Here is a 12,027-nt window from a genome sequence, read left to right on the forward strand (position 1 = left end):
GTCGTGTACAATGTTTTTTAGAATCTCACTATTTTTGGATTGTTAATTTTGTGCTGGTGACAGTTCCATTGTCTATTATAATGATATAATTATGGAGCTTTTATTTTATTGCTATTTTGTGTAGCCAACTTGTTTTTGTTCCTCTTCTTTTTTTCTCTTCCTTATCATAAACATTATAGTGCTGGTTTCCTTTTTTATGAAACAACTTGCTGAAAATTGCACGAACAGTTATTGTGGTATTTAGTAAATGCAATGAAGGAAACACCAGTAAAATGCTGCAATTTTAATTAAGATACAGAATATATTTATAACAACGGGGAAAACAACGGAAAATTAGCAAATCATGGAATTTGAACGTGTAAAATGCATGGGTAACAATAAAAAGAGACAGAAAGTGACATGCAGTAAAGATAAAGGACATGCATCACAAACGAGTTCAACAGCAACTCAGAATAATGTAGCATATGAAATACTAAAGATGAAATTTATAGCTAATATATTGTGTTGAGCTAGTCTGCTTTGAGTTTTGTTGTAAAAAAAAAAAAAAAAAAAAAAAAAAAATGTTTTTGTTTTTTTTTGAGAATGATATACAGTTTGTGTATATTTTCATATACAAAGTATGCACTGATATGTTATTGAAATTCTATACCGCTTTTACAAAAAGTGTTTGTTGTACCAAAGTATCCAAGTCCCTTGAAACCTTTATCCTTTTTGCGTATGTTTTACCGTATTTTATATATTAAATAGACAAACTGAGTGAAATGAACTTGAATCTGTGGGTTCCCTTTTTTTAAGTGTTATGACAACAACAGGGGTGGGGATTCCCTCCAGCAGACTCTGTGTGTACTTAGGTAATGGGAACTAAACACTGGATCAACCAATACTGCAACTCTCAGGCATCAAAGCTGATCTTGTAACTTTCAACTAAAACTGGAACCCAAATTTGTTGTGTTTCAAAGCATGTGTTCGTTTCGCAGAAGGCCATATTTTACTTCCAATTTAATTTTTTAGATTTAGCTTTCCATCAAAGGTCCTGATTTGTCTGTTTTACATACCCATTACATCATCTTTGAGATGGCTGTAAAGAAGCACAAATGGAAAGGGGTAAAGTTTTGTGCTACAATGTTCCAAGTTTATTATACTTAGTAGACAGTTTGGCGCCAGTTCTTGTTACTGGCCTCTAGAGGGCGCTGTGGTCCAATGCTAGAGGCACCTGTTGCCAGAGGGAGGTGATCCGGGGCTCTGAGCTCTGCTGTAGAGCCATGAGGTGTTGCACCGGCTCCCCCTTCTCCACTGCAGCACTGCTCTGGCATTGTTTCACATGGCACAGCGCTGACATGTAGAACAAACACTCAGAGTAAAGAATAACCTCGTGCTGAAAGCTTTGGCTGAATCTGATAGCCCTTCCAGCCAGGGCCATGAGTCAGAAAGGGAAATACAGTAGCCCCCCTGTCTCATCACTATACAGGAACTCAGGGGGGAAAACTGCTCCCAGCTGCCAAGAACCATCCCAGATTCCCCACAGGGAACAGACTTAACTTAGGCACAAAGGCCCTGGTTATATTTCACCGTAGGATGGCCTTTGTACCTCTGAATCGCCGAACACTGAGGCTGTGTCTCCCACCTCGCCCAACATGTCTGTCTCCTAAGCTGACAAGCAGGTCTTATTTAGGGAGAAACACTGAAAGGCCTACTGGGAGTTTGATGGATTTCACAGTATAGGCGCACACACGCACACACACACACACACAGGTTTACAGATGGGTACTTTAACCAAATGAGAGCTCATTCACAAGCCATTTCTCACACTGGAGTTGTATGGGGGAAGGATTGACTGAGAGTGAGGGAGAGAAAGAAAAAAAGGGGAGGGTGTGGTGGCAGCGGTTGGGGATGGAGGGAGGGGGTCGGTTCTTTTTTGGAGGCAACAATGGTCTTTGTCCAAGATCTTCCACCATTCTTAGTAGGGTTACCAAAGGGAGGAGGAGGGGGGGGGGCATGGAGGCGGAGGCCTGCGCTGTTTCTCCATAGTAACAATGACAAAACAGGCCAGTTTCACACCGGGCAGGCAAAGGGATGAGTGCAGCTGCAGGACAGAGACAGGAGGCACACACACTTCTACTGCGCCGTCCCGTTCACACACAGGGCGAGGAGGAGCAGAGCATCAGAGAGACGAACCTCAAGAGGAGGAACATTCAGCCCGCTGGAGAGGAAAAGGAGGCAGAGGACATGAGCAAAGTTTGACAAAAGACTCAACGAACACACTCATACCCCAAATTCACACACACAACTGCCATCATGGATCGAGACAGCCACAGCGAGGACACTCTCTCCACCATGGTTCTGGAGAACATCAAGAACAAGCTGATCCACGCCTTCAGGACTACAGGGGAGTCCAGGGAGGAGCCTCGTGGCCGAGACGCCGGCTCCACCGTCAGCCCGCTCAGCGTGGGCAGGAGTTACCAGGCCAACGAGGAGCTGCGGAGGGCACAGATAGATGGAGCCATAACCTGGCTCAGGTCTGAACTGGTGAGTTTTTGTAGAGAACGGTTGACCAATAGATTTGTCAGGTGTGTTGACTACTAATATGAGTATTTGTCTTTAAATTGAGTAAATAGCAATGCCAAGGGTAAATGTTATCATTCTGTTTAACATTATTCTTAGTTTTATATCCACTCCAAGAGCAAATTACTGTTTAAAACTTTTTAAAGTCTACAAATCTGTGTGTGTGTGTGTGTGTGTGTGTGTGTGTGATGTCAGTGTTGTTACCTCATCTCTGTGACTTGCGTAGTCGTGACTAATGTAGAGTCCCTCCCTGTCGTGTCTGGCAGCTGGAGATGCGCTCACAGGACCTTCAGCTGGCTCAGACGCTGCTCGGGCTCAACACAGAGATCCAAAGACTGAGGAGGGAGAGCTATGGAGGTTTGGAAGTAGAGGGGGACGATCAGCAGTGATGTGCAGTGCCCGTTCTCCTGGGGACCACCTGATAGATTTGTTAGTTCTCGTGGAGGACAAAGCAATGAGAGATTCAGTAATTTGACTGTAAAATGTCATAACTGATGAAGGTATTCTGCTAAAATGTAAAAATCAGAAATCAAAATGATCTTGATTGTATTTGACATTAGTGTGTTTTCTTTGGGAGTTTATGCACAGAAGTGGAACTTTAAAGAACCTTGATGAAAACACAACATAGAAGATTTGCTCATTTGTGTCGTATGAATTAAATCAGTGAATCATAATGGTTTTCATATCTTAATTGTTGCTGGCATGCTGAAGTGTTGCTTTTCATTACCTGTGCCATCTGGACACCATGTTTGAAATTGTAGCGCTGTTGCTCTGTCTTTGGCCAAGATACAGGCCTTTTACAAAAATGAACCATTCGGCCCGTTGGTCATTTCTGGACAACATGCGCCCCTTTGTTGGCGCTATACCTGGCTCAGGATAGTCTGCTTCTCGGTGTCCTATCGCTGTTAAGGATTTTTCGCTTTGCAATTCTCTAAAATTTTCAAATGCAGCATCTACAGGACACGAGGATCATTTTCTGTAAGTTGTGGTCCAATTTTCCCAAACGACGAGTGTAACCATGGACCAAATCGTTTGTTCTTTAGAAAGCCCATATCTTGGTCAATTTAAGAGCTAGAGCTCTAAAATGTCCAAAGGCAGCATCTACAGGACACCAGGATCATTTTCTGTAAGTTTGGGGAAAATTAAATTTTTGGTCCAATTCTCCAGAACGACAGTGTAACCGTGGAAAATGATCCTGGTGCCATTTAGATGCTGTGTTTGAAATTCTAGAGCTCTAGCTCCTTTCTTGACCAAGACATGGGGTTTTCACAAAAATTCACAATTTGGTCACTAAAAAGCTTGACACACTGAAATTGTACACAGAAAAAATAAGCTCATGTTGCTGAATTGAAGAGATTTTGATACCACATGTGAGTGTTGGATATCAATATTTTGTAAATATTCACACAAAAAGAGGCGTATTCAGAGGGTTTGGGTGGAGACTAAGCCATGTGGATAAATGTCACTAATAATGTCAAACATCAGTAGCTCCACGACACTTTTATATTGTCAAAGTAGCTCTCCGAGGCAAAAAGGTGGGAGACCCTTGCTTTACAGTATCTGTTCAAAATACAGATACAAATACTAATACATACATTTGTACAGTGTTCAGATGTGAGTATCTATACATGTACAGATAACATTTTCTTTCTCATGCACATGCCACTTCCACACACTACTACTACGCAAATGCAGCAACGATTGTCTTCTGGTCAGAAACCTAAAGTATCTCACAGAATTAAGAGTTTCACAAAGATCGATCAGAAATGGCGTTGAAACAATTCATCCCTTTACTTTCATAATGAAAATATAAATCAAATGCAAGATCAAATTAAGACATTTGAGTTCACTGTTATTAGTTGTAACATATCCACTAATGTAGGAGTTTATCTTGATCAAACTGCAAGTGTCCATGAGCTCTTAGAGATTGTGGGAAATCTAATTTTCAAGGAACAGAGCTTCTCCTGCTGAACCCCCTCCTGTCCAAAGCCCCCAAGAGACGGGGAGGAGAAGGCCTCTTCAGGTAGGAAATGGAAAAGCCCACCTCCTCCCAGCAACTCCCTCTCTCACTTTCAGAGTCCCAGCAGCTGCCCTCCTCATCCGTTTCTTCATCCTCCTCCTCTGACAACTCCTGCTTGAGCTCCTGGATGCCAGAATGAAGCTCCATCAGCTGCCGGATCAGCGCTTGGTCCTGGGAGCGCATTTCCATCTACACACATAAAAGACTCATTATTGTGAGTGAAAAAGTGAAAAAGATGATTTGGCCAACAAGTTTGGAAAACTAGAGAAAACTTCCAAATCCCCTTATATATAACAAGGAAGGAGCTAGAGAGCTGAAATTTCAGATACAGCCTCCAGGCTGCACGAGGATCAATTGGTGTGAACTTGGGGCAAATTTCCCCTATGATCCTAGCATCATTGTATGGACGTGCGTTGTATGGATTCTGTAAGACATCATAAACTCAGAACCTACCACACTTAATGACCTGAAATGACTCCTTACCAGTTCCCTGCGTAGCCAGGCCAGTGCATTCTCAATGTCCATTTGGTACGGGCGGCCTTCTCCAGCTGTGCTCCCGTCCCTCAGGCGGTCAGCCTGCGTCCAAGGCTCTCTGCATGCTCTCTGTCCCGCTGGCTTGCAGTCGTCAAAGGTCTCGGTTTTGCAGGAGAAGTCCCGCAGTCTGGTTAGGACCACTTCCATCATGATCTGTGTCGTACTGAAATGAGACAACTGGGCCTTGATCTGCGACTTCACCTTCTGCTGTGTCCTCGCCTGTAGTGCAGATACAGCGTTGTCTTGGAATGTTATAGCTCTATCTCTCCTCTTATGGGCTCCCTGGATCTGCTCTGGGGATTTATCAGGATCTCTCTCCCTCTCTCTCTCCCCTCCCCCTCTCTCCTGCACGCTCTGTTGTGCTGTTTGTCTCAAACATTACCTCAGCCTCTTGCATAGTGAACTTGCGTCACAGGAGTGTGAATGTGACAGAGTATGTCTGACATCAGAGCATTGGGCAGATGCCTGATTTAGAGTTGTTTACCACTTTCACAGACACAGTGGGGTGGAGAGGAGGAGGTTTGTTGTTGCCAGAGCTACAATGATTGTGCATCTTGAAAACACTAGAACTTGACATGGCCCCAGGTCATTGTTTGATCTGTTCAAGGATGCAGGCAGGATGGACACATACACACATATGCACACACAGCTCTCATGTAAGTGGAGAACTCATGGATCTGGCTAGTGGCCGGTTGCAGGGTGTATAAAGAACAGTGTGAACAGCCATGTGTAACTAACCCTTCTCGTGCCATTTCCTCCGCTCTCCGCAGCCCCTAGCAACCATCTGCACCATCTATTCACAAATGCAGCACTCAACACAGAGCCATTTTCTTCAACCCTAAAGCAGTATTGACCAAAATAGCCCAGCCTTGTTGAAAGCTACTTTAATGAGTCAAACTGATTCCACTTTGAGATCACTTAAACATAACAAGCGTCACCACTGTTAAAAGGAACCGAAAGCTGCCTTTGTGTCTTATTGTGCAATTGTCTAATCTCACTGACGCAGCTCTTAGTGGCCCTGAAAGCCACTGACGACAGAAGTGTGGTCCGTAAGGTCACAGGCCATTTAATGAATGGAAGAGATCATTAACACACAATGTATAAAAAAGTGGGACAAATATTGTTGTTGGGTGATAATTGTTCGGTTTACTTCACAAATTCAACACAGAGCTCGAATTAAAAACTATAAGATGTTTAAATGCTTAGTTCCAAAAGTTACCACAAGAGGGCAACAATTCGACATGTTACAACAAGCCAACACGTTGAGAAGATTTTGCACCGGCCGTTAGAAAAAAATCATGTTAAGAAAAAGAAAGAAGGAAATTCCGGCTGCAGAGTCCCTCACAAGCGTTCCATGGTGCTTGTTATGATGCTGTACTTTGTATAATAAAACCTTATTGTACAAGCAAAGACAGTGTCAGCGGAGATCCTTCCTTCCTTCGTCTTCACATCATCGCAACGCAAGATTACACTAAAATTACAAATCAAGCAGCACTGTTGAGCTACGTTTGATTATATTTAAGAGATGGGCGGGGTCAGGATGAGGGGATATGTGATTGTTATACCACAGGCCACGCCCATTCACATTGACGACGTAAACGCGAGTTGATAAATACTTTTTGTGAGTTAAACTCTTACCAAACAAGAGCAAACAGGAGCTCACGGAGGGTAATGTGGTATATTTTGCTTGTATATCTAGTATCTCAATAAGAACATATATTCATTCTACTAGGGAAGGCCTTACAGCTGACAATGGACAAAGGAAAAGTGAACTGAACCGGACAAGGAATGTAAATAGCACCTGAGGTCAGCAGTTTAAGCCTTGGGCTTAAACGGCTGGCCTATAGACAACAGTCTATATACATATATTCATGTTAAGAGTAAAGATAAAAGTTTACATGCCAAATAAAGGCCAGTATAAAAGGAACTGTTGCTCCCCCAGGATGGCCACGTAGTGTTTACAGTGGTCTCAGGCGGTTTGTCAATATCCACTGAAACGGGTCTTTTCTTGAGTGACAATCAACTGTATAAATATGTCTGAAAGTCGGAGTTCTGGAGGCGACTCATTCCGGCTGCAGAGTCTCTCACAAGCGTTCCATGGTGCTTGTTATGATGCTGTACTTTGTATAATAAAACCCCATTATACAAGCAAAGACAGTGTCAGCGGAGATCCTTCCTTCCTTCATCTTCACATCATCGCAACCCAAGAAATACACTAAAGTAACAACAAAACAAACAAATCCTGTCCAAATAATCAATTCCTGTCCTATTCTAACCACATAGGCGAAAATTTGTCACTTTATTTGAACATCAATACGTCGACGTATTGATGCTTCCACGCAGGGCCGCTCGCAAACGGCAATGCGCGCGCTACCTTACCGCATGGAAACGTGCGCACAATAACAAACAATAAAAATCGGCATGTAACATTCCCACAGGTGTTCACACAAACAGTGATACAAACAGACACACACACGCACTGACCGGCCTCCTCCTTCTCATCTCCACACCCAAACACATCGACGTTGCGTCTCCTGAGTGAACCCGCGGAGGTCGCTTATCACTCGGCACCAAACCGCTGCAGACCGCCGCGTTTGCACACGGTGCGCACCGATCACAAGGCTGCTGAGCTCCGTGCCGGGCTGAGACCCCCGGGTTAGTTTCAGGGTTCATTTTCTCCACGCTTTAAAGACTTTAGGACTACAGAGTGGTGAAAAGTTAGAGACAAACATTAGACGGATTATTGAGATTGTTTTTAGGAACTAATTCAGTTCAGTTTAAGGGCATTATTTTGTTTGTTTGTTAGTTGTTTTGTTTTTTTAACTTTTGAGGCATTTCTTTACACCTCCTGGGCGTCAGTCATGTTCTTTAAAAAGAAGGATCCAGAACGCGCGAACATTCTGACAGAGCGAGGGATAACGTACAGCACTACGGGAAGGTAAAGTACTACAACTGGGTAAAAAACAACAACAACAACAAAAGAAAAAAGTTAACATTAGGAAACGTGTCTGTGTTTTTCAGGCGGGACAAAGTAGAATTCTGCTTAAATGTTATTGGATTTGAATGTATTGAGTGTAAGAGTGTCTGTGTTCATAATACTGTCGAGCACATTTAGTAAAATTTGAGTAAAAACTTCTGAGACATCTTCACACTTTTCTTACAAACCAGTATGCCAACATTTCCTTTCATCTATCTATCTATTGCTCAGACCACCACTTCCTGTTGCTTCACATGATCATTTGGCTTCTTAATTCCCGGTGCCCTCAGGTCTGAATCATGATATCATTCTGTGTCTGTCAACGGACAACTGGTTTAGAAAACGGTTTACTTTGATACTGAATTGATTGAAAAAAAGAACACAAACATGTCAAAAACCTCACCGGTAAACAAATAGACAAGAACAAATTAAACAAGGAAAGATAGGAATTAGCCTCGTCCTTGATTGCATCACCAGCTGGAGCTCAACACACAAACTCACACACACACACATTCAGTTTGGGCTTGAAGCAATCAGCTCTTGTGAATGTGAACCCTAAATGGCTTCGTCTTCCAGAATCGGTTCACTTTTCACCCATTCAGCATGTGGAGTTGTTAGTTATAAAGAAACACACTTCCGCTTTATAATTTGATCGCTGTCATTGTATCGTCTGAGCCAACATGGAGCACAGGCGGACAATGGCCTTGCATTCTGACTCCATTATGATGGCCCTGATCACTTGTCTTTCTCCCATTTCAACTGTAATGATTTACCCGCAGCGTTCCAAACCAAGAGGCATTAATGACAGACAGCGGCATCAAGCATTGCCATGACAACAGCCATGCAAAGGAGGATCGTGATAAAGAGAGGAAAGTTGCCAGGAAGAGGCTGTATGTTGTCTCTGTCATCTGCTTGATATTCATGGTCGGGGAAATCCTGGGTGAGTCCTTCCTCTCGTCTTCCCATGAGTCCAACATCTGTCCCATCACTCCATCACTTCCTTCTCCTTGCTCGTCCTCGTCCTCCTCATTGTCTCGCTGTCTTCTTGCAGGCGGTTATTTTGCGGGCAGCCTGGCTGTGATGACAGACGCCGCCCACTTACTAGTGGACTTCCTCAGCTTCGTCATCAGTCTCTGCTCCCTGTGGCTGTCCTCCAGGCCCGCCACACACACGCTGAGCTACGGGTGGCACCGTGCAGGTAAGACAGAATCTGAGGGTCCCCGATTTTCTATTTTATCAATTGATCATTTTTAAAGACACATTGGTTTTCATGTTTCATTGTTCTTTGTTCTTTACATCTCTGTATGAACAGACACATTCCACAAGAGAGACAGAGTCCTCTTGTGTTCTGGATTCTGAATCACATGGAGTCCACATGTCAGCTTGCCGAAGGCTTCTTTCTTTCTTTCTTTCTTTCTTTCTTTCTTTCTTTCTTTCTTTCTTTCTTTCTTTCTTTCTTTCTAGCAGCTTAACGCTAAGACCACCATGTCTTTGTTTGTCTCCACCTGCTTTATTTTCCTCATCATCTCCTCTTGTCCTTTTTCGTCACAGAGATCCTGGGTGCTCTGCTGTCCATCTTCACCATCTGGCTGGTCACAGGCGTGTTGGTCTATCTGGCTGTAGAGCGTGTCATCAGTGACGCCTACACCATCAAGGGCGACATCATGCTCATCACCTCTGGATGTGCCGTTTTGGCCAACATTATGTGAGTGACACACACACACACACACACACACACACACACACACACACACACACACACACACAGTTTTTTAAGCAAAATTAAATGTCTCTTCATCTTCTTCTATGGAAATTATATTAGATTGCTAATCGGTTGCATCAACAGTTCAAAGGTTTTCTAGTTTGATCAAAATAACTCTCTCCCTCTGTGAACAGCATGGCGCTCACCCTCCACCAGTCGGGTCATGGCCACAGTCACGGGGGGCTCAGCTCCCACGGGCACGGCCACAGTCACAACGAGGCGAACAAAACCGCGCAGATGTCAAAGCACAGCCACTCCGCCGTCCCTGCCGACGTGGAGCAACAAGGGGCAACACAAGGTATGTTGACACGGAACTGAACCTATGCTGCGGCTGCCTTTAGTATCAAATGAAGAGTTTCACAGCCATCCTCTTCCTGTCAGGGTCGAGGACTAACCAGGCCAATGCCAGTGTGCGAGCAGCTTTCGTTCACGTGATCGGAGACCTTCTCCAGAGCCTCAGTGTGCTCGTCAGCGCCATCATCATCTTCTTCAAGGTTAGAAGTGTGAGAAGTGAGTGAAAATATATATGAGCCACGCGGGGAGATGAATACTAAAAAAGTTTGTTGTTTGCTTGTTTCAGCCGGAGTATAAGGTAGCAGACCCCATTTGTACATTCCTGTTTTCCATATTTGTCCTGGGAACCACCTTCACCATCATGAGGGACATCGTCATCGTCCTGATGGAAGGTGAGACAGTCATTCCCTTGCCATCACTCTAAATTGTAATGTATGTTTGTACAGCGTGGTGGGGAAGTGGATTTTGGATATTCTGAAGATAAAAATGTATTTGTATATCAGGGAGATATTGTCGGTGTGAGAAATGGGAACATAAACGTAGAGAGAGTGAGAGAGACAGAGAGAATCCTGCATTCATGCTCCTCGTGCTTTTGTCATTTCTTCAGCGGGTATTCATCTTTGTGTTTACGCTCTTTGTTATGTGTCTCAGGTACTCCAGCGGGAGTGAAATACCTTGAGGTGCGGGATCTTCTCCTGGCAGTGAATGGGGTTAAAGCCGTCCACAACCTCCACATCTGGGCCCTGACCATGAACCAGTGTGTACTGACCGCACATGTAGCCATAGGTGAGAGGAACCGCTAGAGCCAAATTATAACCTGAAATCTGTAAAGCTGAAAATGTGAACTTTGGGTTTGACAAGAAAGCAGTTAGTCCTCATTCTGTTATCATCTGTGTGTTCTTGTTGCTGTTCAAGTGCCACATTGCCACGTTGATGTGTTTGTTTCTACATATGTCTTCGTCTTTCTCCCTCATGGACAGATGAGTCAGAGGACGCTCAGACAATCCTAAGAGAAATGACGCAGACCTGCTTCTCTGCGTTCAGCTTCCACTCTGTCACAATTCAAATGGAGCGACTGGCTGACCAGAAGCCAGGATGCACCCTCTGCGAGGACCCCAGGATATAGGAAGCACAGCCCAACTTCCTCATCTGAGTCCCCATTAGCCGTCTTAAGTGAAGTTAACCTCATCTGTACATTAGACCCTAGTTTCTCCATGTTATATAATTCGCCACAGGACTGTGCCTTACAGCCTCTGTGCTGAAACTCCCAAAGAACTTTTCATATTTAGACGATAATGACGGCAGGAATGGCACGTGGGATCAAGTCAGCGAGCTCATTTTAGATACTGGACGGGGAAATTTAGAGAGAAAAACACTGCAGTCATGATTTACAGTAGAACAGATTGTTTTTCTATTTCTTTTCTCCCCTGGGATTTGATAGTTTCATGGACGTCTTGCTTTTAAAGTGTATTCATGTGGAAATATAAATGCTGTGTAATTCCGTTAGTCATTTGCACAGAACCAGCGACATGAAAACTACATTATGCAGATAATATAAAGTATATTTGGACACATCATTGCAAAAGCCACAATGTTTCCTTTGTGTAGATTGAAGGTTCAAACTCATATCAATCAGTCATTCAATAAAAGATTTATTTCTCCAAATCCTGTCTCCATAACATGTATTATTGCAATGCAACCTCATATTGTTTCAAAGCAACCAACTTACACATGCATCCTGTTCTTGAGCTGCACACTGGTCCCCATTTAGACCACCTCCACCTCCAAACCCCTTGACCTTGACCGCTGTCAGAGTTCAATGTACCTGGACACCGTTTAGGGGTCCCACCGCCCTCTAACATGTTACTAACTCAGTGT

The 12,027-nt window shown here is 43.8% G+C and overlaps 2 protein-coding genes across 2 annotated transcripts; both read left to right on the forward strand.

The window, feature by feature from the left end:
* Positions 1-1,998: 1,998 nt before the first annotated feature.
* On the forward strand, positions 1,999-3,190 carry aard (alanine and arginine rich domain containing protein). The gene is made up of 2 exons (XM_076139585.1): positions 1,999-2,526; positions 2,829-3,190. Exons 1-2 carry the CDS (start codon positions 2,296-2,298, stop codon positions 2,949-2,951), a joined length of 354 nt encoding a protein of 117 aa, XP_075995700.1. The 5' UTR covers positions 1,999-2,295; the 3' UTR covers positions 2,952-3,190.
* Positions 3,191-7,770: 4,580 nt separating this feature from the next.
* Positions 7,771-11,758, forward strand: slc30a8 (solute carrier family 30 member 8). The gene is made up of 9 exons (XM_076139468.1): positions 7,771-8,054; positions 8,873-9,033; positions 9,145-9,291; positions 9,645-9,798; positions 9,990-10,153; positions 10,237-10,349; positions 10,436-10,541; positions 10,801-10,935; positions 11,130-11,758. The coding sequence occupies exons 1-9, from the start codon at positions 7,978-7,980 to the stop codon at positions 11,273-11,275; spliced, it is 1,203 nt and encodes a 400-aa protein (XP_075995583.1). The 5' UTR covers positions 7,771-7,977; the 3' UTR covers positions 11,276-11,758.
* The last annotated feature ends 269 nt before the right edge of the window (positions 11,759-12,027 follow it).

The sequence above is a fragment of the Genypterus blacodes genome, unplaced genomic scaffold, assembly GCF_046128005.1.
Source record: "Genypterus blacodes isolate CSIRO-AG114 ecotype Tasmania unplaced genomic scaffold, CSIRO-AGI_Gbla_v1 ptg000438l_1, whole genome shotgun sequence".
NCBI lineage: Eukaryota > Metazoa > Chordata > Actinopteri > Ophidiiformes > Ophidiidae > Genypterus > Genypterus blacodes.

Bases quoted from the DNA above. Each gene is read 5' to 3' on its own strand.
- slc30a8 (XM_076139468.1), top strand. From the start codon at position 7,978: ATGTTCTTTAAAAAGAAGGATCCAGAACGCGCGAACATTCTGACAGAG. The intron at 9,034-9,144 runs GTGAGTCCTTCC...GTCTTCTTGCAG, and splicing joins CATGGTCGGGGAAATCCTGG to GCGGTTATTTTGCGGGCAGC. The intron at 9,292-9,644 runs GTAAGACAGAAT...TTTTCGTCACAG, and splicing joins CTACGGGTGGCACCGTGCAG to AGATCCTGGGTGCTCTGCTG.
- aard (XM_076139585.1), top strand. From the start codon at position 2,296: ATGGATCGAGACAGCCACAGCGAGGACACTCTCTCCACCATGGTTCTG. The intron at 2,527-2,828 runs GTGAGTTTTTGT...CGTGTCTGGCAG, and splicing joins CCTGGCTCAGGTCTGAACTG to CTGGAGATGCGCTCACAGGA.